Here is a 26,449-nt window from a genome sequence, read left to right as displayed (position 1 = left end):
ATGACCATTTACAATTGGAGAAGGAACACAGGGTATTTGAATTTTATGTACTGCATTATAACCAGCCTCCACTGACACCAATAACCAGATATGTTCCATCTGGAATAATTCAAAATAATACAGGAAAATGTACTTCAACAAATAAGAACTAATCAAACCCATTGTAGTAGCTGCTTTAACTGTGAATTTTATAAAAAGACCACTGGCAATCCTACAGTCACACATTCCATAATGTATAAGTTGCGCCTCAGAGATTTAACCACTTGAGGACCCACCCTTTACCCCCCCCCCCTTAAGGACCAGCGCTGTTTTAGCTGATCTGTGCTGGGTGGGCCCTACAGCCCCCAGCACAGATCAGGGTGCAGGCAGAGCGACCAGATCAGAATCAGAATCAGAATCAGAATCATTTTATTTCGCCAAGCATGACTGGGTCATGCCCGGAATTGGGTTTGGCACAATGGAGCGGTACATAGAAGGAAAGGCAGGAAAAACGTTAGAATGACAGTAATACATCATACTCAAATATAGACATACACAATATACAATCAGCATTAGATATAGATATACATATAGCTCAGAATCCCTCTTTCAAAAATACACTGCTGAAGTCTACCGCTCTAATGCAGGTGGTAGGGCGCTCCTATGCAGGTGGTAGGGCGCTGATAGAGGGTGGTAGAATTTTAAGGGAGTTCAGGAGGCTAATGGCCATCGGGAAGAAAGAGTTCTTGTGTCTGGTGGTCTTGGTGGGGATGGCCCGGAGTCTCCGACCCAGTGGAAGTGGGGTGAAAAAACAGTGCCCAGGGTGAGAGAGGTCACTTGCAATCCTCAGTGCCCTGGCTCGCAGTCTTGTGTTATACAGGTGGTCAAGTGGGGGCAGAGGTCTCCCAATGGTCCTCTCCGCCGACCTAATGATCCTCTGTAGTTTGTGCCTGTCACTGACGGTGGCTCCCGCATACCAGACCAAGATGGCGGAGCAGAGGATAGATTCAATGGTGGCAGTGTAAAAGCATGTTAGAATCTCCTGCGCCATGCCGAACTTCCGCAGTTGGCGGAGGAAGAAGAGTCTCTGCTGGGCTTTCCGTTGGGTTGACGTGATGTTGACTCTCCAACTAAGATCACTGGAGATGGTGGTGCCCAGCAGGCGAGCGCAGGGCACTCTGGCCACCTCGGTGCCGTCGATGTAGATGGGAGGTGGGGAAGGAGCCGACTTCCTGAAGTCAATTATAAGTTCGACGGTTTTGGCCGTGTTGAGCACCAGGCTGTTCTCCTTGCACCAGTGGCATAGTCTTTCCACCTGCTGCTGGTAATCCTGGATGTTGTCTTTGGTGACGAGGCCGACAATGGTGGTGTCATCCGCAAATTTTATGACTTTGACAGAGTCTACTGTGGATCTGCAATCGTTTGTGTAAAGGGAGAAGAGCAGCGGGGACAGGACGCAGCCCTGGGGTGCCCCTGTGTTGGTCGTCACTTCTCGTGAGTAGATGTCCCCCAGCCTGACAACTTGAGATCTGTTGGAGAGAAAGTCAATGATCCATAGCCGTAGGGTGGGGTGGACCCCAAGCGTGGCCAGAACATTCAGGAGGGTGCGTGGGCATATAGTGTTAAATGCCGAGCTGAAGTCTAATAGCAGTACTCTGGCATACGCGTCCTTCCTGTCTAGATGGTTGTGGATGTATTCCAGACAGATGTTTAGCGCGTCATCCGTGGACCTGTTTGCCCTGTAGGCAAACTGAAGTGGGTCTAGTAGGGGCAGAGTGGATAGCTTGAGGGTGGATAAGACCACTCTCTCTAGGGACTTCATGATGACGGACGTCAGGGCCACAGGCCTGTAGTTGTTGAGGTCGGAGATGCCTTGTTTCTTGGGAACAGGAATGATGGTGGACCTCTTGAAGCACGCAGGGACTCTGCCCTCTGTCAGTGACCTGCTGAAGATGGCGGAGAGGATGGGGGCAAGTTGCTCCGAACAGGATTTGAGGCAGGCTGGGGACACGCTGTCGGGTCCCGAGGCTTTCCTGGCATTTAGTGTGGACAGTTCGCCCCCCTTTTTTCCCCACTAGGGGGATGATGTGCTGGGGGGGTCTGATCGCTCCTGCCTGATGGGTTTTGCGAGGGGGGCACCTCAAAGCCCCCCTCCGCGGCGAGATTCCCCTCCTCCCTCTCCTCCCTGGTGATCTGGGCTGCACAGGACGCTATCCGTCCTGTGCAGCCAGTGACAGGCTGTCCCCTGTCACATGACGGCGAACCCCGGCCGCCGATTGGCCGGGGATCGCCGATCTGCCTTACGGCGCTGCTGCGCAGCAGCGCCGTACAATGTAAACAAAGCGGATTATTTCCGCTTGTGTTTACATTTAGCCTGCGAGCCGCGATCGGCGGCCCGCAGGCTATTCACGGAGCCCCCCGCCGTGAATTGACAGGAAGCAGCCGCTCGCGCGAGCGGCTGCTTCCTGATTAATTAGCCTGCAGCCGGCGACGCAGAACTGCGTCGCTGGTCCTGCAGCTGCCACTTTGCCGACGCGCGGTATGAGTGCGCGGTCGGCAAGTGGTTAAAGAGGACGTAGTGAAAAATAAGATACTGAATAAAATTGCTCATTTTTTACAATATTCATTTATAGATTATTTGGTCAGTTTTTGCCCATTGTAAAATCTTCCCTCTCCCCGATTTACATTCTGACATTTACATTTATTACTGTGTGTTCTATGCAAAGAGGGAGATATTGCCTGATTGGCAGTTGTAAACAGCTGTTATTTCCCACAATGCAACAAGGTTTCCACACAGCAAACTGTCAGGACCTTGGTCATGACATCACACTGTGGGAGGGGTTTCACCACAATATCAGCCATGCAGATGTCCCCGTTGATCTATTTTAGAAAATTTAAACATTTCTTGTGGGAAAGGGGGCATCGGATACTAACTGGAATGAAGTTCAATCCTTGGTTAAAGATCCCCTTTAAGAGACACCTGACCCATGGGAAGAAAAAAACAACAACATGCTTACCTCAGTAGTACTTCAGGACCATCCAGAGGCGTCTCGGACCCTCCTGCAGTCCCCCCTGAACCAGTGTAGAGACCCTCTTTACTTATTTGATTCAGCTCAAGTGATTTAGGTTTTCATGGCCAAGGCCTCCCGCAGTGGACGACCACATCTGGACCGGGCCTGCATCAGAATGGTTCAGACATGCCCAGTAGAAATAATCCAATCATGCTCTTTTCCTCTTGTGCATAAGTGCTTTGTTCTACTGGGCATGCTCAGACTTTACTTGTGCATGCCCAGGCCAGATCAAAGTAGGTCATTTCAGCACACACTCTTCTCCGCCCTGCTCTTTACATGGGCGCTGCCATAGACATAATGTACCAAAATGAAGAGCGGGGAGATCGAAATGTAAGTGGCCAGATGTGCTCGTCCATGGCCGGGAGCATGGCGAGAATAAACCTATTTGAATTTCACTGACCTAAATAAGTATAAAGGTTCCCTATGCTCAGGGGCGGATCTACCATGAAGCCACCTGAATCACGTGATTCCGGGAGCAAAATCTAGGGGGCGGAGTTTGGACAAACAGTTGGGGCCACCTGACGCTTGCCTCCTCTTCCCTCTCCTGCCCCCCTTCTTGGCACACACACTACCCTCCTTATCCATGCCTCCCCGAATTCCCAGCACCTGCCACCCTTCCCTATGACATCATAGGGCATGCAACGGTAAAACCCCATCACCGATGAGAGATCACCACAGCCAGTCAGATGGGAAGCTTTGGCACATGACCAATCAGGTGGGGGTGCTGGCATCAGAGTGGCCAATCACAGCCGCCCACTGCTTCTCCTGCTAGCTGGTTTTGTATTTTTTTTTTGGTGCCGATGGTCTCATGGGCGGGACCATGGCACCGTCATTGGGCCATCCTCTAAAGTTTGCTTTGGGCAGCAGAAAGTCTGGAACCGGCCCAGCTTACGCTTGATCAGTGCCCTGTAGAAGAGTCCAGGAAGATTCTGGACTAACCTGAGGCTTTCTAATACCTAGGCAAGTATTGTATGTAATTTTTTTTTCTCCCAGTTCATATGTCCTTTAATGGTTTACATTTTCCTGATAGTGCTTCATGTTTTCGTACATTTTTAGGTTTCTGGCAAGCTGAGTACAGGTACACTTCATGCCTGTAGATACACATTCAATTGTTCACTCTTCACCCACCTCTTAGGCCTAGTTGTAGACCTTTGTGCTGATGCCTGCAGGTACACCACTCCTGCAAATCACAATACAATAGCGCATGCCTGTAGTTACGCACCTGTTTTCACCAGGATCCCCAACATTCCGGTGTTCTGAGCCCCTCCAATGTCATCTCTGGAGTCCTGCAGACCAAAACCAACAATTGTTATCATATTCATCTACCTTCATTTGTGAAAAGTAAACAGAGTTCTTCTGAATACCCAAACATTCCACAGAGAAGTGGCAACAAAGAATGTATCCATACCTGGCAGCCATTAGACTGATCTCTGTCTGATCGAATATGATCAAAGAGGGATCTGTTTCCTGCCCATACACTGCACACAGAACTGCACCAGATTTCAGCATGAAATCTATTGCAAATTGTCCTGCCGCAGCCTGACAGGCCCCCTAAGTGTAAGTGTACTCCCCTTTGCCGATGTACAGTGTTTTAAGTCTCATTTGACTGATTTCAGATGGAAATCTATCAAAAGATTGATTGGGAGACCATGTTGTGCCAACAATTTGAAATGACCGAATTAGGAGGTTGATTGGGCTGCAATATTATGTGTGTATGGGCACCCAAACTGCAATCTAGAATAAACTAAACTGCCTCGCTAATATCTTACTTACCTGGGTTGTGTGATTTAAAGTGGACTTGAATTCTTGACCAGGACACAAGGAAAACAGAAAGAAATCCACCTTGTGTGTTTTTAGAGAGAAGAGCCTGTCTAATTCCCCCTCATCGGTTAGTAATCACAAGTATAATTTGATCTCTCAGCTGTGTCAGCACAAAAATTCAGCAGTCACAGTTAACACAGGATGGTAACCCTTTTTCTGCTTCCATGAAAGCAGGAAGTAGACACACTGCAGATTTATTGCAGGATTTGTATCAGCTGTAACAAAAAGTTTTTCTTTAAAGATTATTATGTTGTTGCTTATCTTTTAGAGCAGAGAGGAAGTTCTGAGTTCAGGTCCGCTTTAACTACACTGCCATTTAAAAGTTTGGGGTCATTTAGAAATGAGTGGTTTTCCATGAAAACTCAGATAAAATGAGTTTGAATGGCAAATATTGTCACAGTCACCATTAGAAAGAATCATTTTTGACTGAAATAGTAACTGTGTCCATCAAACTTTTGTTACAGAATCCTCCATTTGTGGCAGTTACAGCCTTGTAGACTTCAGGCATTCTAATTTGATGACATCATCAAATTTCGCACCACACATCATAAAGCTCCTCCCCTGGTTCAAATCTGAGCCAGGACAGTGTCTGCATGGAGTCTGTATGTTCTCCTGTCTTTGTGAAGGTTTCCTCCAGGTGCTTTAGTTTCCTCCAGGTTAAACAGCTGCCACCAAAATAGGGCTTAGACTATGATAGGGGTATTAGACTACGATTATGGTAGGGATTAGAAGGCATTCAGTAACAGGTCTATGTACGCCATACAACGTTGACATATTTTGCCTCACTTTACAAATACATAATAATAATAATAATATTATGGTAGGAACAGTAGATTATGACTATGGTAGGATTAGATTGTGAGTCCAGTGACATGACTATGTGATCTGTAAAGTGCTGCAGAAGATTTCAGCGCTATATAAATAAATAAATATAATAATAATATAGAACAGTAAACTATGACTATGGTAGGGATTAGATTGTAAATTCCTCTGTGGATAGTCAGTGACAAGACTATGTACTCTGTAAAGTGCTGCAGAAGATGTCAGTGCTGTATAGATACATAATAACAATATGGTAGGACATATGACTATGGTAGGATTAGATTGTAAGGTCCTCTGAGGACAGTCAGTGACATGACTATGTACTCTGTAATGTGCTGCAGAAGATGTGGGTGCTATAGGATTGCTCAGCCCTGAAGCAATGGAGGCAAGCTTGTAATTAATGATCACTGCCCTTTTAGTGTTTCTCTACCCTGTTACATCTCTGCGTCCTTGCTGTTTATGCACTGTACATTGCAAGAATCTGTTGCTATGTCCAGTCATATATGTGGAGTGGTGGGAGGTGTCGTTTCCTATGTCTGGTGGGGGGAGGGCAATTAGATTTTTTTTCAATGGTTCCCTGTGATTTCTCACCACGTTACGGATTCTGAGATACGGCATTTTCTCCGTAACTCTGAGGTCGGTCTTTCGCTGGTACAATCTAATGAAGCTGTCTAACAACCACAATAACTGAGGTTTCCTGATGATCAATTAACCTTTTTAAAACTGATAAACCTGAATTAGCAAACACAACATTTCACTGAACGCCGGGCTAATTGTTGCTGATAATGGGCCTCTGAGCACCAATGCAGACATTTCATTACAAAACAGCCAATTCCAGCTACATTACTAATTTATAAGATTACAACAAGGTCTGTCTGATCAATCTCATGTTACTTTAATGCAAAAACAAAACCCACAAACTTGCTTTTCTTTCAAAAGCAAGGGAATGTCTAAGTGACCTCAAAAAATGTTTCCCCATCAATTTTTATTAGGTTTTACAATTATATAGCAGGGCTGTGGAGTCAGTACAAAAATCTTCCGACTCCAACTCCGACTCCTCAGTTTATGAAATCACGACTCCGACTCCGGGTGCCCAAAATTGCCCCGACTCCGACTCCACAGCCCTGTTATATAGTGTCCCTCGCTGCAGCTCCACTCTCTGCCAGTGTCCTGGGTGGTCCTGGCTAGGTCGGAGGCTTCTGCGCATGCCGGAGCGCATGAACACGCCGCTAGTGGTTGTGCTTCTGTGGCTACGGAGGGGACCCCAGGGGACTGGCTGAGAGCGGAGCTATGGTGAGGGACACATAGGCTTCTAGGGCTGGAGGAAGCCCCAGGAAAGTAGATCTGTTTTTTGTCTTTAATTTGCCTCGTGTATTCTTTAAAGGGAACCCGAGGTGAGAGGGATATGGTGGCTGACATGTTTGTTTCCTTTAGATAATGCACATTGCCTGGCTATCCTGCTGATCCTCTGCCTCTAACACATTAAGCCATAGACACTGAACAAGCATGCAGCAGATCAGGTGTTTGAGACAAGATTAGCTGCATGCTCGTTTCAGGTGTGTGTTTTAGATTCTACTGACCAGAAAGATCAGCAGGACTGCCAGGTAACCAGTTTTGTTTAAAGGGAAATAAATATGGCAGCTTCTATAGGTCTCACACCTCAGGTTCCGTTTAAGATCATAAAAATAATGCCAAACAGGACCACAAGAGGTCAGTGTTGCACTTCAGGCTGTGACAGTAATGTCTGCAAAGCATGGCTTTCTTGTAGGTTTCAATAAGCCATCTAATGAGTAATAATAATGTTTAAAGAGACTTCCCAGAGAAGAATAATAATGATAAGACCAAAATGTTGAGTGGAAGTGAATTCTCCTGCAGATTCCTCAGGTGCAACATATTATGGGTCATTTTATCAGTAGTTGTGCTGGCAAACTGCATTAATCTAATATGAAGAATAGATGTGAAAGTCCCCTCTAGAGGCCACCTGTGGTAATGCAATAGTGCATTGATTGAAGCCCTAGTTTACTTTCCTAGAGTTTGAATTGTTAATAAAGGAGACAGAGCTATTAATCATGCTACATCCTTTCTTCCTTTGCAAAGAGTCATCATTTGGCCACACCCATCCTCTCTGGCCCTGATGCAGTCCGGATACACCGGACGAAACTAGTCAGTGTTTTGCCTGCTCACTCTCCAACCCTCAAGCCCCCCTGCCTTCCCTGTTTGGGCCAACCCCCCCCCCCCCAACCCCCCAGGTGAAGACCTCAGTAAACTGCTGCTTGCACGTTTATACCAGTCCTAACGCTGGTGCTGGCTCTGCAAGTCCTCGCTTAAAGTGAACTGAGCAGCGTTTTTTGGGCATCTCAATAGCACATTATTACTATTTTTATTGATTTATAAAGTGCCAACATATTCTGTGGCTATGTACAACGTAATTAAAAATTCATTCTAACAATGTGGTTTATTACTAAAAAAGAACCCCATTCATTCTACCTCTTTTTTTACATTTAATTGTTTTTAGAGGCTTTTATTGCTCTACTTTTGTTGCCTGCTGTCATCAGAAAGAGCAAGCAGATAAGGACTATTGTAATTAGCAGTAGCAATGAGTAAACAAAAACTTTCATCAGCAGAGAGGATGGGGAGATAGGACTCTGTTCTTCAAACAGTTTAGAGAAGTCTATTAGAATCCAGGACAATCTGCAGGAAAGAAAAGCTGCTTGGATCCCTTCACAGAGCATATGGAACTGTGTTGCATGAGCAGTAATGCATTTCAACTGCTGTGACTACTGCTCACTTACTTGCTGCTTAGCTTCAAGTGGGGTTCCACTGTTTGTGTGCAGGGTGAGTTTGTCGGGTACGGATGGATGTGATGCGATTCATGGTATGATAACAGCGCCGTTGCAATCTTTAAATCACAAGGTGTATGTTTATTAAAACATAATTTTACTGCTATTTATCAACCAACCCTCTTTTATACACAGTTACTGGCCACATACATTTTTGTTTATGGGTTTAGAGACAAGAGTTGGGTAAAAGTGACAAGAGTGAGGTGGTGAATGTTCCATTCTTTTTCTTTGTTACCCCTACCCCAGTTTTGTCACACCCATCCTCTCCCTCTGCTACCTCCTGAGGGCGGGGCCAGCTCTGTGTTCACAGGAGAGGACAGGCTGGTGCCCCTTCTAAGCTCCTCCCTATCACACGTAGGTAATGATGGGACAGGGGGTGGAGTTTGGACTGAACACAGACTGGTACTCAGGCTAACCAAGTTGCACAGGAATTCAGAATTGCAAACCCAGACAGCCAAGTACAAAAAGAAAAAAAAAGCAACTTTGTGCATGGCAAATTATGACACATTACATGACATGTTTCTCATGAATTATCCCTACTTACTTATTTGTCAGCTTAAACTATAAGTAGAAATAATTCAATAAATAGACAAGAGTTGCATATTTAATACGCATTAGCCAGAAGTCGCACGTGGTGAAGAGCCAGTGTAAAAGACACCAATGAAATGCTTCTCTGCAAATCAGTTTGGATCAGTATGACACCAGATAACCAGGAGGTCAGCAATGGTATCCTTCAGGTTCCCCACATGGCAGATTAACTAACTGATAACCTTATCCAACTCACATCCCCGATCATGATGGCCTCCTCCGGACTGCAGCCGGTGCTCCTCAGGGCTTCCAGGAAGAAGGTCTTCTCTGGCTTTCCCACCACCGTGGCCTTCGTGTCCGTGGCGTATTCCAGGGCTGTGACAAAGGGACCGGGACCCAAGGACAGGCCGTCCTTCTTCTTGTAGTACCTGGCCTTGTGGATGGCGATGATCGGAGCCCCGTCCAGGACCAGCCTGTAGAGTAAACACGCAGGCATGCACGTGTGAAAGTAGAACAATGATCAGCTGCAAATTCTCCTAATAGGCAAATGTAAGCCGTTCCAAGAAGGGAATCAAATTTAGCCTATCAAAGTCTCTTGCTGTTGGGTAATTAACCAGCTGTCACTAAATCACACAAAAGCTACTTGGAGTGGCTGGCTCACTTTCTTCTACACCTTACTACCAGACCCCCCCCCCCCCCCCCCCCAAGAACCTTCATGCCCATAAATAACAAGCATGGTGCTTTGGGTGCAGTGGGTAGGAGAGGATTTACTGCCTTCTCCCCCTTTGCAAGGCCATTCCCCATTACGGAAAAGCTTAGTGGACCTACGTACAGAACTAGAGGGAATTGCATGCTCACTGCTCATTAACAGCCAGTAAAACTGCAAATTTACCGGTCATTCACATTTCAATCTTGGTGAGGACAGTACCTGCATGGGCTTGTCCTGAAATTCACCCTACATTTTCTCAGGGATATTAAAGATGACCTAAACTCTTCCACAGGAGAGAAGGAAAACAGAGAAACCCACCCTGTGTGTAGTTAGAGATAGCAGCCTGTCTAATTCTCCCTTAACTGCTAGTAATGAGCCACTGTAATTTGAGCTGTCATCTCTGAACTGTGCCACGGTGTGCTGTTCATACAGTCTATATGTAAACACAGGAGGTTAACCCTTTCTGTGCTCCCAGCAAAACCAGGAAGTAACCACACTGCAGCATCTCTGAGGAGCTCTATAAGCTGTAACATGGAAATGATTTTCTGTAAAGGTTATTATGCTGTTGCTTATCTTTTAGAGTGGAGAGGAAGGCCTGGGTTTAAGTTCGCTTTAAACTATGGTAGGGGCTTTGGAATGTATATGAAAAAGAAATGCAGATTGAAGTAGGATTTTAAAATGGAAATGTGTCCATAGCAACCAATCAGTTTCTAATTTCTATTTTTACAGTACAAATTTGGAAAAAAATAATTCCTTTGATTTCTGACTGTTTTCTCTGTACAGTTGTGCTTTTCATTTTGCTGGCTTTTATACAACCAGGCCTGAAGAATCCCTGCAGCTCAGTCAGAAATCATGTGCATCGGTGCAGCATATTTTCTATCTTTAGGTTGGTTGCAAAATCATTTTTTATTGCCCCACTTGAAACTGAGCCATCAGTTGCTTACACCAGGCCCTGCGCTGCTGCTGTGACAGCAGGAAGAGGTGGCTATGAAGCAAGAGGGTGCATGCAAATGTGGAAAAAGGGCAAATAGAGAGACCACCCTATCTCCAGAGGAAATTCTGAAACTGGAGTGAGAAGTATGGAGGCTCGGGGGAAAATGAGTTGAACTTACCTGTACCTTACCATACTGCGCAGGCACCGACCATACTGGGCCTGTGCAGTACGCTCCTGGTGACATCAGCGGGAGCGAGGACACGGCCGCACAGGCGCAGTGGTTTTCAGACTTTAAAGTCTGAAATTCCAGAAGTGAACTGGAGGCGGGGCCGGAGCATCGTTGAGTGGCTGCGCAGGCACAGGATGTCTGCGGGGGACCATTAGAAGTCCCAGGTAAGTTCAACTCATTTTCCCCCGACCCCCCTACAGTACCCCTTTATACAATACCAGTTGCCTGGCAGTCCTGATGATCATTCTAGCATCAATAGTGTCTGAATCACGCAACTGAAACAAGCATGTGAGTAATCTAGTCAGACTTCAGTCAGAAACATCTGCTCTACATGCTTACCATTACCATTTGCCTGGCAGTCATGCTGATTTATTGGACTGCAGTAGTGTAGGAATAACACACCAGAAACAAGCATGCAGCTAATCTTGTCAGATCTGACAATAATGTCAGAAACACCTGATCTGCTGCATGCTTGTTCAGGGGCTATGGCAAAAAGTATTAGAGGCAGAGGATCAGCAAAACAGCCAGGCAACTGGTATTGCTTAAAAGGGAATAAATATGGCAGCTTCCATATCCCTCTCACTTCAGTTGTCCTTTGAAGTCAAACTAAACTCAGAAATTCCTCTCTGCTTTAAAAAATTTGCCACATTTGTTTACAAGTTGATTTCATTTTTGCAGGGGGGACTGAAAGGATTAAGCCTCAGTGTTTACTGCATGGGGAGAGCTGCCTCAGCAGAGCTCCTGCAGTCTATTCACAGTTCCTGATAAGAACTAATTAGACACTTTTATCTTAGTATGCTGGCTGGTTCTGTAATGATTAAGGGCTCTGCCTTGGACACAGGAGACCAGGGTTTTGAATCTCAGCTCTTCCTGCTCAGTAAGCCAGCACCTATTCAGTAGGAGACCTTAGGCAAGACTCCTGAACGCTGTTGTAGCCTACAGATCGCACACTAGTGGCTGCAGTTCAAGCGCTTTGAGTACACCAGGAGAAAAACGCAATATAAAGGTTACTTGTCTAGTATGTCTCTAGTAGGGAACTACCAGAACATTTGCTTTACTTTCTTCCCTTAGTTACTTTCAGTACTGCGGTAACTGAGCCAACAGGCCTGGGCAGCCCCCATGGGGGTCCACATCGGAAAGCAAATGGTGTGGCGCCCCGTTGCTCGGAATAGCAGGTGAGATAAAATTCCCATTAGAATAGTAAATCCAGTAAGGTACTGTAAATTATGTGCAGGTTATTGTCATATCTGTACTGAACTCAAGTGCATTAACCCCGATATCTATCAAAAATAGTGCAGAAGTGTTCAGCAAGATAAAATCTACAGTGCTAGAAGCGGAGATATCGCCTGATCTGATGATGTCACGTCTATAGGCTTCCTGAGAAGGCAGAAACGGACTAAACAGGGAAAAGTTATTTGCAAAGGTGTGAAACATGCAGATATTTATGGTGTTCACACAATGGCCTCAATTCACTAAGCTTATCTCCTGTCTTTAATAACGTTTCTAGAGTTATCACCATGGTGATGAGGCATGTCGTATTCAGGAAACATTTTATCTCAGGCAAACCTAAAGTTAACTCTTCTGTCTTTAAGTTAACTCTTCAATCCTTAAAATAACTCCAGAATTCTAAAGTTAAAGACAGGCTGTTAATTAACTGTGTGTGAAAATTACTACAGAGGAGGTAACTAAACTACAGAGGAGGTAACGTAAGGAATGAAGAGATAAGATAACTCTCTCACTGTGTGGAGGTAAGTTTTCTCTTGCCTTATCTCCAGCATGATCTTAGTGAATTGAGGCCAATAACAGGGCTGTGGAGTCGGTAGAAAAATCACCAGACTCCTCAGTTTATGAAACCTCTGACTCCAGGTACCCAAACATTGCCCCGAATCCTCAACTCTACAGCCCTGCACAATAAGCTGATGCTGGATCAAGGCCGGCTCTAGACAGGCACATATGAGGGGGCAGACAGAAATTTGCAGGGGGCACGAAGAAACCCTGCGCCGCGCGTAGCGCGGCGCGCCGAAAAATGGGCGTGGTCATGCAACAGACCGTGGGCGTGGTCATGGGTGGGGCCAAATATACATGTCATGACCTTACAGTGGTGTTAAAGGTCTGCCGGGGAAGTTTGAGCTCTGCTGTAGTGTATCCCCCAAAAATTTACAGCACAGACCAAAAGTTTGGACAAACCTTCAATGACTGTCATTAAATATTTTTCGTCAAATGCTAATATACTGGTATTGCGTGGTGTTTTTTACCACAAATACAGTTCTGCGCACTGCAGATTATCAAAAAAATGTTCTCAGGTGTAACACAGAAATATTTTTCGTCAAATGCTAATATACTGATATTGCGTGGTGTTTTTTTTACCACAAATACAGTTCTGCGCACTGCAGATTATCAAAAAAATGTTCTCAGGTGTAAACACAGAAATATTTTTCGTCAAATGCTAATATACTGGTATTGCGTGGTGTTTTTTACCACAAATACAGTTCTGCGCACTGCAGATTATCAAAAAAATGTTCTCAGGTGTAAACACAGAAATATTTTTCGTCAAATGCTAATATACTGGTATTGCGTGGTGTTTTTTTACCACAAATACAGTTCTGCGCACTGCAGATTATCAAAAAAATGTTCTCAGGTGTAAACACAGAAATATTTTTCGTCAAATGCTAATATACTGATATTGCGTGGTGTTTTTTACCACAAATACAGTTCTGCGCACTGCAGGTTATCAAAAAAATGTTCTCAGGTGTAAACACAGAAATATTTTTCGTCGAATGCTAATATACTGATATTGCGTGGTGTTTTTTACCACAAATACAGTTCTGCGCACTGCAGATTATCAAAAAAATGTTCTCAGGTGTAACACAGAAATATTTTTCGTCAAATGCTAATATACTGATATTGCGTGGTGTTTTTTTTACCACAAATACAGTTCTGCGCACTGCAGATTATCAAAAAAATGTTCTCAGGTGTAAACACAGAAATATTTTTCGTCAAATGCTAATATACTGGTATTGCGTGGTGTTTTTTACCACAAATACAGTTCTGCGCACTGCAGATTATCAAAAAAATGTTCTCAGGTGTAAACACAGAAATATTTTTCGTCAAATGCTAATATACTGATATTGCGTGGTGTTTTTTACCACAAATACAGTTCTGCGCACTGCAGGTTATCAAAAAAATGTTCTCAGGTGTAAACACAGAAATATTTTTCGTCAAATGCTAATATACTGATATTGCGTGTTTTTTTAACCACAAATACAGTTCTGCCACGCACTGCAGATTATTGAAAAAAATGTTCTCAGGTGTAACACAGTCAGAAATAATTTTCTTCAAATGCTAATATGCTGCGTGTTTTTTATTTTTAGCACAATTACAGTGCTGTGCAGAGGGCCTGAGGTGGCAGCAGATGGCAAAGAACGCACACAAAATAAATGAGGCACTCTGAACTATTGATTTGCCAGAAAGGCTGCAGTGCACTCTGGCAGTGACACTGATTGACCTTAAATGAGGCAATTATCGGATTTGCCAGCCAGGCTGACTATTGGACTGGTCACTGGCAACTGAACTGGCACAGCACACCAGACCTGCAGCACTCTGATCGATTTTGCAAAATGCCAATGCAATTGGCACAGCACACTGCGCAGCCACACTGCCACAGCCAGTGTCTGGAGAGGCGGGTGGCGTGGCAGTCAGATGGCGGCGGGTAGCAGAAGGCGGGCGGACAAATATGCTGGCTGAAAAAGTTTGCCGAGTGCTGCTCTCCGAGAGGAGTCTCAGCTAGCTCTGACGCAGGCACAGTGGCGGGAGCGGGACCTTAAGAGGCCGCCCTGCATAGAGGAGGAGTCGACTCTCTCAGAGGAGGAGAATTCCTCTTTCTCTGAGAGAGTCGACTCCTCCTCTATGCGGGGCGGCTCTTAATGTCGCCACACTGCCTGCGTCACAGCCGAGACTCGTCTCGGAGAGCCGTCGGAGGAAGAAGCGGTCATGTGACTGATCACATGACCGCTCTGCGCTCCACGCAGGACCAGGAAGCAGCCGCAGCGGCAGAGCGAGAGCCGCTCTGATTTGAGGGGGCAACGAGTCTGTTTGAGGGGGCTCTGCCCCCTCTCGCCCCCCCCTAAAGCCGGCCCTGTGCTGGATTCACCTCCCAACAGCACTCTACTTATGAGTGTTCATCGACAAGGCAACCAAGGCAGGTGCCTGGAACCCAGTGGGTGTCAGGGGGGCCCAACAGCCACTTTCTGGATAGCAGTGGCTGGATGGTGTAATGGTTAAGAGCTCTGCCTCTGACACAGGAGACCAGGGTTCGAATCTCGGCTCTGCTTGTTCAGTAAGCCAGCACCTATTCAGTAGGAGATCTTGGGCAAGTCTCCCTAACACTGCTACTGCCTATAGAGCGCGTCCTTGTGGCTGCTGCTCTGGCACTTTGAGTCCGCCAGGAGAAAAGCGCGATATAAGTGTTTGTCTTTTGTCTTTCTCTGACTGATCTATCATCTCAGATTAGCAAAAGGTCCACAAGGGGGAGCCAAAGCTGCTACCTTGCCTAGGGCCCCATTTCTTCTAAACGTGAACCTGACCTCAGAACTCATCTCTGCTCTAAAAGATACACAACAGCATAATAACCTTTAATCAAAAAGCATTTCTTTGTTACAGCTGATACAAATCCTAAAATAAATCTGCACAGTTTCTACTTCCTGATTCATGGAAGAAGACATATTGTTAACATCCTGTGCTTTCAAATGTGCTCATTTGCCATCTCTGCCATGGCAGTCATGTGACACAGGGGAGAGATCAAATTACAAATTGTGATTAGTCACAGATGAGGGGGAATTAAACTCTCTAAATACACACAGGGTACATTTCTATATGTTTTCCTTCTTTACGGTGCAGGAGTTCAGGTCCACTTTAAAGTGTACCTGAGATATGGCCACATACAAAAATGTATACATACCTGGGGCTTCCTCCAGTCCCTTCCGGCCTGATCGCTCCCTCATCGTCATCAGTCGCCTCCTTGTTCGCCCACAACTGGCTCTGAAAAATCCTCCAGTCAGGGCCAGTTGGCGCAGGTGCAGTCAGGCCAGGTGCACTCCCCTGCCTTGCTCCAGTTGCAGGCGCAGAAAGCTCCCGGCGACTCGAATGCAGCGAGAGCATGGACTGGCGGACTTTCTGGGGCCAATTGCAGACAAATTGGGAATCGGAGGAAACCGGCGTGGGAGCGATCAGGCTGGAGGAAGCACCAGGTATGTATATTTTGTCATTTTAACTCCATTGCGGATCCTATTTATCTGGTGAGGAAAAGGAGATAAGCAGAGGATGGACGGGAGGCGGAGCTATCATATTATTATTTCTACCTCGTTAATTTAATGGTAGCGCTACCTCCTCCTACTATCTGCTCCTCCCCCTCCACGAGGTTTACAAGTTCATTACATCACCTCAGACCACCTTGTGATTTCTATGAGAGCTGCGACCAGCAAAGGCGTAGCAATAGTCATAGCAGCCATACCAGCTGCTATGGGGCCCTGGAGCATAGGGGGCCCAGTGGGTACTTAACCATTTTTTCCTTTTGGACGTAGCTGCTACGTCCAAAAGGCTGATATTGCACTGCTGCGTGCTCCCGCGTGCTCCCATGCCGCCACCCATTAACCCAGAGATCAATGAATGTGAACACAGTTCCCATTCATTGATCTAAGTCCCCGTTTTCACAAGCCGCGATCTTTCTAAAGAAAAAAAAAAGTTTCCCGTCCTCCCTTCACATCCTGTAAGCGAGAGCGCACACTTACAGGACTAAAAAACAAAAAGATTTTGACTGTGGCTATCTTATGGCCAAAGAGTAAAACTACATCTACATACATTTTTTAGATAAACACTCCAAAAAATACCCAAATTATTTTTTTTTAATAAATAATAAAAAAAAAATTACAATAAAAAAAACCCCAAAAAAACCCAAACATAAATAGTTACCTAAGGGTCTGAACTTTTTTTTAATATGCATGAGAAGAGGGTATATTACAATTATTTTTTAAATTATAAGCTTGTAAATGGTGATGGAAGCAAAACTGAAAAAATGCACCTTGATTTCCAAATAAAATATTGGCGCCATACATTGTGATAGGGACATAATTTAAATTGTGTACTAACCGGGACAAATGAGCAAATAAAATATGTGGATTTTAATTATGGTAGCATGCATTATTTTTAAAGCTATAATGGCTGAAAACTGAGAAATAATTAATTGTTTTCATTTTTTTCTTAATATTCCTGTTAAAATGCATTTACAAAAAATAATTCTTAGCAAAATGTACCCCCCAAATAAAGCCTAATTGGTGGTGGAAAAAACAAGCTATAGATCAATTCATTGTAATAAGTAGTGATAACGTTATTGGCGAATGAATGGGAGGTGAAAATTGCTTGGATGCATAAGGTGAAAAATCCCAGCGGGCTGAAATGGTTAATGTATTCACCATTAACTTTCGTTCCTCCACACTCAAACTTTGCCTCAGTGCATGAAAATGTAAATTGCCCAATTAATTAATATCCATAGGGTAGGGGCAGGTGGCATTGCTTATGAGTGGCTATATCTGAGGACTCTATGAAAGTTTTGCTATGGGGCCCAATGATCTCTAGCTGTGCCACTGACGACCAGCACCAGACCTCCTCCTGCTGGCCTGGCTGGGAGTCACTCCTGGCTCATTCCTCTCTGCACGTAACTGATCAGTGCTGCACTGAATCTTATCACAGCTGCACCTGTCCTCATTAAGATTACAGAGATCTGGGAGCACCGTCCAAGATGTCTGCAGCCGCTAGTACAGCCTGGTTATCTGACTATCACTGTGTGCGTGGGAGACGAGGGAATACAACTCTATACTGCTAAACTACCAATCATAAAAGCTCTCTTTCAGTGCTAAACTTTTCAAGTACCTGGAAAGTCTACTTCATCTCCATATATTTAAGTGTTCACAAAGTTGTGTTATGTCACGGTTTACTTAAAGCGTACCTGAACTCAGAACTTCCTCTTTGCTTTAAAAGATAAGCAACAGCACAATAACCTTTAAAGAAAAACATTTTGCAGTGTATCTACTTCCTGCTTTCATGGAAACAGATATAGGGTTAATATCCTGTGTTAACAAATTAGCTGCTCTGCCAGGGCAGCCAGCTGATCAAATTGGTGATTGGTGGTAATTAGACACAGATGAGGGGGGGATTACACAGGATAAACTCTCTAAATACACACAAGGCGCATTTATCTAGGTTTTCTTTCTGCCTTGTGCAAGAATGCAGGTCCACTTTAAAGAGGAACTGTAGTGAAAACAACATAATGAATACAATTGCTTATAGTTTACAATATTTATTTATAGATTATTTAGTCGGTGTTTGTCCATTGTAAAATCTTTTCTCTCCATGATTTACATTCTGAAATGTATCACTTGTGGAGACATCTTTAATTCTGACAGGTGATCTGTACAGAATGTTCGTTACTGAGAGTTCTGTGCACAGAGGGAAATACTGGTTGCTTGGCAGTTGGAATGAGCCATTATTTCCCACAATGCAACGAGGTTCACAGGCAGGAAACTGTCAGGACCTAGGTTGTCTCTCCAAGGTGATCCAGCACAGCTATTTTATCAGAAAATTACTTTATTAGATCATAACAAGTATACATATAGCTGCATAGTGGCTACGGTCCACCGTTTCTGACCATCACAGTCCTTGTTCACGCCACACAGCCAAATGAACAACTGCAAGCATGCTCTTTATATATATAGTCAAAGCTATGACATGGCAACCAATCAGAGGAACCTATGCAAATGACTGGACCAGGCACAGAATCCCTAGGGCAAGTTCTCTTCTTGCATCTTATTTATCATCACTAATTCTGTCATGTAGATGCAATTTGCATGTGCTGTGCCTTTATATTTGTGGAGAGACACTTCTGCAGTCATTATAAGCCAGGTGCTGCCTGGTGTAAGCACACACCCTCTGTTTTTTTTCAATGCTTTATTATTTGAGCATCCAGATAGCAACATAACCCTTCACCAATGACTGGACATCCTCACTGATCCAGGGGAGGGGGGGGGGGGGGGGGGTGCCTGAAGTTTCCATGCTAACTACAAGTAAAGACCCTACAACTCATCCGGCCACTAGAGGACTCCACCTACCATTAAAGTTCTCCCCTAGTATCACAATGGCGAGAGCCTTGTCTACGGGCTTTCTAGGTTTCAGGCTTATCTATACAACTACGATAGATCAGTGCCTATCTACAGAGATATAATGAATACAATATGTAAGATTTATTGCCGCAGCGTAACGGCAGTGAGACCATTGACCTGGCCAGGCCGGGGTGCTCCCCCCACCTTTTCTGCCCCTGCAAATGGCATGCCAAACATGGATTATACTGTATATAAGTTACAGCAGCCTGCCATGTAACTGAGGACATATCAGCTGCAGATGCAGGGGTGATAAGATAACGCAGCCAGCAGATTAGATAAAATTGGGGATGGTTTCCTAATTACCCTTCTGACCTTTCATCACTCTCTGCACCAGCGAGAACTCCAATGTAGACATACCAAGCATGGGCCGTGGGGAACATCTTATCAGATAAAACAACTATCACAGCTACAGATAACGTTTTCACTCTTTTTCTAATTATTTAGCAAGTCAGCCTGAACTTGCTTTAACCACCCTGGCGTTCTGATTAAATCGCCAGGGTGGCTGCAGGAGGGTTTTTTTTAAATAAAAAAAAAACTATTTCATGCAGCCAACTGAAAGTTGGCTGCATGAAAGCCCACTAGAGGGCAATGAGCGGCCCTCCGTGTTTCGCTTCCCTCGTCGCCATGGCGACGAGCGGAGTGACGTCATTGACGTCAGCCGACGTCTTGACGTCAGCCGCCTCCGATCCAGCCCTTAGCGCTGGCCGGAACTGTTTGTTCCGGCTACGCTGGGCTCGGGCGGCTGGGGGGACCCTCTTTCGCCGCTGCACGCGGCGGATCGCCGCGCTGCAGCGGCGATCAGGCAGCACACGCGGCTGGCAAAGTGCCGGCTGCGTGTGCTGCTTTTTATTTGGTGCAAATCGGCCCAGCAGGGCCTGAGCGGCAGCCTCTGGCGGTGTTGGACGAGCTGAGCTCGTCCAGACCGCTCAGCAGGTTAAAGAAGGCTTCTTCCATCCTCCTGTGTGTTTCTGGCCATAAAGACAATAAAATAAAGTAAACACAGGGAAGTCAAACAAAAAGTTAGCGACAGGTGAAACTCGAAAAATTAGAATATCGTGCATAAGTTCATTTATGTCAGTAGTTCAACTAAAAAGATGAAACTTCGACATGAAATACACTCATAAAATGCAGATGTTACAGAACTTTGTTATAATTTTGATGATTATGGCTTACAGCTTATGAAAACCCCAAAATCAAACTCTCAGACCATTAGAATATTATTAAATCAATAAAACAAAAATTGCAAATTAAAAAATGTCGGACCTTTGAATATGGGGCTTGGGCCCCTTTTGCATGAATTACTGCCTTAATGCAGATGACACACAACTGTATCTGTCCTTCAAGCCTGGCACCCAAGACCCATCAGCATCCATAAATGCGTGTCTAGTGGATTTACAAAATTGGATGAACACCAGCTGGCTGAGGCTGAACTCTGACAAAACAGAGGTGTTGGTGGTAGGCGGTCCATACATGATGGATAAAGTTCAAAACGCTCACCACCTCAAACTAGCAATTGGGGGAAATGCTGTACAGTATAAAGACTGTGCGAAACCTTGGGGTGATCCTGGATGGAAATCTAAAATTTAAACAGCAGATATCAGCTGTCGTCAAGTCTTCCTTCTTCCATTTAAGAAATATAGCGAAAATCAAACACCTTATCCCAGCTGAAGACCTACCTGTCCTGTTTATGCATTTGTATCCTCCCACCTAGACTACTGCAACACCCTGTTCATCGGATCTACAGATAAGGTTCTGCACCCCTTACAGCTAGTACAGAATGCTGCAGCCAGACTCCTAGCCAATGCCCCCCGCAGCTCACACATCTCCCCAGTACTGCAATGCCCCCCGCAGCTCACACATCACCCCAGTACTGCAATGCCCCCCGCAGCTCACACATCACCCCAGTACTGCAATGCCCCCCGCAGCCCACACATCACCCCAGTACTGCAAACTCTTCACTGGTTGCCAGTAAAATGGAGAATCAATTTTAAGATCTGCCTGCTGACATTCAAGGCTCTACACCACATGGGACCCAAATACATAGCGGATCTATTGGAACTTTATGCCCCTTCACGCACCCTCCGCTCTGCCAACAAGATGAAGCTGGTTATTCCCAGGATACACTTAACATTTGGTGCTCGGGCCTTTTCCTACGCAGCCCCTACTCTATGGAACTCACTTCCACAATCAGTACGAGAGGCTCCCTCTCTGGACAGCTTTAAAAAAAGGCTAAAAACTCACCTCTTTTCCCGAGCCTTTGAGACTGCATAATGCAGGGTCACAGCGCTTTGAGTCCCCAGGGAGAAAAGCGCTATATAAATATTATTGTTATTGTTAATGGGCATGATTCACAAAGCTTTTTCACCTGTTTTTCTGTTTTTACCTTATCTATGTTACTCTTTTAAACTCCCAAAGAGCAAAAATATAATATAATTAAGGTAAGAAAAGTGATATTGAAATGAAGTTAATCAGGAACAACATACTTTGAATTATTATTTTGCTTGTAAATGTGCTGAAAGGATATTTTTATGAAATAGGTGATAAGTCATTTATGAGACGTTTTGTGAATAGAGCCCAATGCGGCGTGGCATGGATGCTACCAGCCTGTCTGTGGCGCTGCTGAGGTGTTATGGAAGACCAGGATGCTTCAATAGCGGCCTTCAGCTCTTCTGCCTTGTTTGGTCTCATGTCTCTCATCTTTCTCTCGACAATGCTCCATAGAAGTTCAGGTCAGGCGAGTTTGCTGGACAATCAAGCACAGAAATTCCATGGTCATTGAACCAGGTACTTATGGCAATGTGGGCAGGTGCCAAGTCCTGCTGGAAAATGAAGTCAGCATCTCCATAAGGCTAGTATGTGGAAGGAAGCATGAAGTGCTCTCCTGGTAGACAACTGCGTTGACTCTGGACTTAATGAAGCACAGTGGACCAACACCAGCAGATGACATGGCTCCCAAAATCAACACAGACTGAGGAAACTTTACACTGGACTTCATCTTGGATTGTGGACCTCTCCATTCTTCCTCCAGACTCTGGGTCCTTGACAAGAGGAATAAGACATTTGAAGCCCATGTCCAGCATCCTTCTGTGTGCGAGACCGAACAATGCAGAAGGGCTGAAGGCCGCTATTAAAGCATCCTGGTCTTTCATTCCTCCTCAGCATTGCCACAGGCTGATAGCATCCATGCCACGCCGCATTGAGGCAGCAACTGATGCAAAAGGGTCCCAACCCAAGTACCGAGTACATATGCACAATTTTATTTTTTAACCACTTTACCCCCAGCGGTACGGATATCTCCGTCCCTTTTTCCATCCTTTCACCCCCAGGGACGGAGATATCTGTACCTCCCGCGCTCCCGCTCGTGCGCTGTTCCCGCTCTCGTGCATGCCGCCGCCGCCCGCTCGCCCGGAGATCAATGAATGGGAAAAACCATTCCCATTCGTTGATCTAAGCCCCCGCAATGATCAGCTGCTTCTATGAGAAGCAGCGATCATTGTGAGAAAAAAAACAGTTTCCCAGACTTCCTGTACGCTTGCAGGTTGCATAAACAAAAAGTTACTGTGGCCATCTTGTGGCCAAATAGTAAAACTACACCCTAAAGCATTTTTCATACACAAATACAATAGTTTTACACTAAAAATTAACTCATTACCTCCCACACTCCCCAATTTTTTTATTTTTTTTGTAATAAAAAATAAATAAAAAAAATTTACAATAAAAAAAAAAAATACATAAATAGTTACTTTAGGGACTGAACTTTTTAAATATTTATGTCAAGAGGGTATAACACTGTTACTTTATAAACTATGGGCTTGTAATTAGGGATGGATGCAAAACTGAAAAACATGCACCTTTATTTCCAAATAAAATATTGGCGCCAAACATTGTGATAGGGACATAATTCAAACAGTTTTATAACCGGGACAAATGGGCAAATACATTTCATGAATTTTAATTACAGTAGCATGCATTATTTAAAAACTATAATGGCCGAAAACTGAAAAAATAATGATTTTTTTCGCAATTTTTTTTCCTATTTTCCCATTAAAACACATTTAGAATAAAATAATTCTTGGCATAATGTCCCACCTAAAGAAAGCCTAATTGGTGGCGAAAAAAACAAGATATAGTTCATTTAATTGCGATAAGTAATGATAAAGTTATAGGCGAATGAATGTAAGGAGCGCTGAAAGGAGAAAATTGCTCTGGTGCTCAAGGGGTAAAACCCCTCAGTGGTGAAGTGGTTAAAGGTCCGATATTTTTCAATTTAAACTCCTTATTTTATTGATTTCATGTAATCTCATTTTCAGAGATTTTGACTTTGGGGTTCTCATAAGCTGTAAGCCATAATCATCAAAATTACAACAAATAAAACCTTGAGATATCTCGCTTTGCATATAATAAGTCTACTCCATATATTAAGGTGGCCATACACTGACAGATTTGCAGCAGATTTGACCACCCGGTAGTGATTAGACACACCAGATAGTGATTAGACACATATGAGGGGCAATTACACAGGCTAAACTCTCTAAATACGGTACATTCAGAGTGCATTTCTCTTCGTTGTCCTGTCCTGTGCGTGCAAGAGTTCAGGTCCACTTTCATTTATCTGGTGAGGAAGAGGTGATAAGCAGAGGATAAGCAGGAGGCAGAGCTATCAGATTTTTATTTCTTCCTCATTAATATAATGCTAGCACCACCTCCTCGGGGGCCACAGCCATCACCAGACCTTCTCCTGCTGACCTGGCTGGGAGTCATCTTTAGGTGGCCATACACTGATAGATTTGCAGATTTGACCATCAGATAGATTTCTGTCAGATGCCTGTGAAGTCTAATCTGACAGCAATCTATCTGATGTGTGCCACACGCCAGGAACAGATTTCCAATAGATCTCAGAATGAAATCTATTGGAAACTGATCTAAAGGTGGCCATACACTGCCCCGATTCGCGGCCGTTTCAACAGCAGATTCGATCCTGGGATCGAATCTGCTGCCAATCGTTCGCGCTAAACGCACCCGCTGATCCGATTTCCTCCCGAAATCGGATCGGTCCGTCGATCGCGCCGTGCGGGAAATTACCCTCGATCGCCCGCGGGTAGGGAGCGCGTCGCTAGCGGCGGCCGATCCGATCAGGTATACATTACCTGACGCTGGCTCCCGGGCGTCTTCTCCGCATCTTCTCCACGCTGCACCCGCTCCATCCCGGCGCTTCCTGTGTCACTGCAGTGACCAGGAAGTTCAAATAGAGGACGCTCTATTTGAACTTCCTGGTCACGGAGTGACACAGGAAGCGCCGGGATGGAGCGGGATTCACAATCTGTTTGCAGTAAAGGCAGCCATACGATCCCTCTCTGATCAGATTCGATCAGATAGGGATCTGTCAGCTGGTCGATCTAATGGCAAATCGACCAGTGTATGGCTACCTTAAAAGCGTTATTGAACCATTATGCTGGGTATATACGTTACTTCTTTTGTGCGATTTAGCCACCCGATCGTTTTTTCGGCACGATTTCGCGCTCGATTCTCTCATCTTTATTAGTTTTTCTTATCCTTTTCCATTCACTGCTACGAGAAATCGAGCGCGGAAACGATAGGGAGCAATAGCGGACGTGACGGATTTTATCTATCTGATCCATCTATCGCACGAAAAAACGTACCGTGTGTATTTAGCTTTAGATCCAATGCAATTCTATGGGCCATCGATCTGCTGCCAGCAGCAGATTGACCTAGATTTTCCATCCTGTCAGATAGATCAAATCGATCAAAATCAGACGCAAAATCGATCGATTGGCTGAAATCGACCAGTGTATGGGCCCATTTAGTTTCACCTTTTAAGTTGAATGACTGAAATAAAAGAATATTTGCACAATCTAATTTAGGGAGCCGATATGTTACTTGATGTTGCAGGCTAATCAACCTTTACTTCTGGTAGTTTTATCAGATCAGAGAAGAATCGATACTGCAACATGGCAACCCAATCAGGAATGTTTAGAAGTTCTCTGTTGCAAGGGTTTGATTGGGCGTACAGCGGTAACATTGTTCGATAACGAGAGGACAGATGGACCCCAGCCATGTCTCCACCCCCCACATGTGCATTGTTAAAGAGGAACTCCAGTGAAAATAATGTAACAAAAAAAAAGTGCTTCATTTCTACAATAATTATGTATCAATGATTTAGTCAGGGTTTCCCCATTGTAAAATCTTTCCTCTCCCTGATTTACATTCTGACCTTTATCACATGGTGCCATTTTTACTGCTGGCAGGTGATGTCACTGGAAGGAGATGCTGCTTGCTTTTTTGGCAGTTGGAAACAGCTGTAAACAGCTATTTCCCACAATGCAATGAGGTTCACAGACAGGAAACTGTCAGGACCATAGTCCTGACAGTTTCCTGTGGGTGGGGTTTCACTACAATATCAGCCATAGAGACCCCCCTGATGATCAGTTTGAGAAAAGGAATAAATTTCTCATGGGAAAGGGGGTATCAGCTACTGATTGGGATGTAGTTCAGTTCTTGGTTACGGTTTCCCTTTAAAGGCTCATCAGTCATGGTGGCATGAATCCTGGCCTCCTCCGGGAGTCTGATCTCACCACGGGCGCCTGTACCATACGACACCGACCCATGTAGCGATGTCACTCCCGGCGACGCCTGTAACTGGAGGAGGCCAAGATTTGCGTCAGTGTGTGACAGGTGAGCCTTCAAACTGAACATAGCCATGGAGGGGGGAGTTACATATACACTTGGAGGGGGGAAGGGGGAGGAGGAGGAGTCAGCAGAATGATTGGCAGTAGATTTCATGCTGAAATTCATTATCAGTGGCAGAGTTTCCAAAAACAAATAGAAATGGACAATTAGATGCTAATATTGCAGAGTTTATGTAAATTCAGGCAGCTTGGAAATGGACCAATCAAATACAGCAGCTTCTTGCACATGTGACTGGTCCATTTCCCAGCTGCATCACTTTGCATAGAATAAGCATAAAATCTGCATTGACTTGGAATGGTTACCGTCTCATTGGCTCATCCCTGGAAATCACCAGCTACTGAAAGCTGATCATTTAATAATTCAGGTGAGATTTTCTGGATCACTGACTTCCCACCATTCAGGCTTATTGTGCCTCAGCAATTTAGATCTAAGCCTCCAACTAACATTAAAGTAACTATAATCAGAGAAAAAGCATGTGTGCATCAACCAAGTGAACCTGACAAATCTGGCTTTGCAAATTTGGCCTATTGGCTAATCACGAGACATTGCTCATGCAAATAAGCATTTGCTTTCGCATGCCTAAATATGCAGGGTCAAA

General features: G+C 44.8%; 2 protein-coding genes across 3 annotated transcripts in view; both read right to left on the bottom strand.

The window, feature by feature from the left end:
• ST8SIA5 (ST8 alpha-N-acetyl-neuraminide alpha-2,8-sialyltransferase 5) overlaps positions 1–26,449 on the bottom strand; it is a 989,793-nt gene that overhangs the window by 398,371 nt on the left and 564,973 nt on the right. The window lies entirely within an intron of this gene.
• The window catches only part of HDHD2 (haloacid dehalogenase like hydrolase domain containing 2), a 52,862-nt gene that overhangs the window by 3,294 nt on the left and 23,119 nt on the right, over positions 1–26,449 (bottom strand). For both annotated transcript variants that reach the window (XM_068251423.1, XM_068251433.1), the window contains exons 5-6: positions 9,318–9,534; positions 4,273–4,336 (exon numbers count right to left, since the gene is read on the bottom strand). In XM_068251423.1, coding sequence (XP_068107524.1) covers positions 4,273–4,336; positions 9,318–9,534 — 281 coding nt within the window. The remainder of the gene's footprint in view (positions 1–4,272; positions 4,337–9,317; positions 9,535–26,449) is intronic.

Source organism: Hyperolius riggenbachi, chromosome 1, assembly GCF_040937935.1.
Source record: "Hyperolius riggenbachi isolate aHypRig1 chromosome 1, aHypRig1.pri, whole genome shotgun sequence".
Classification (NCBI taxonomy): domain Eukaryota; kingdom Metazoa; phylum Chordata; class Amphibia; order Anura; family Hyperoliidae; genus Hyperolius; species Hyperolius riggenbachi.
This window is presented reverse-complemented; position numbering and strand designations above follow the sequence as displayed.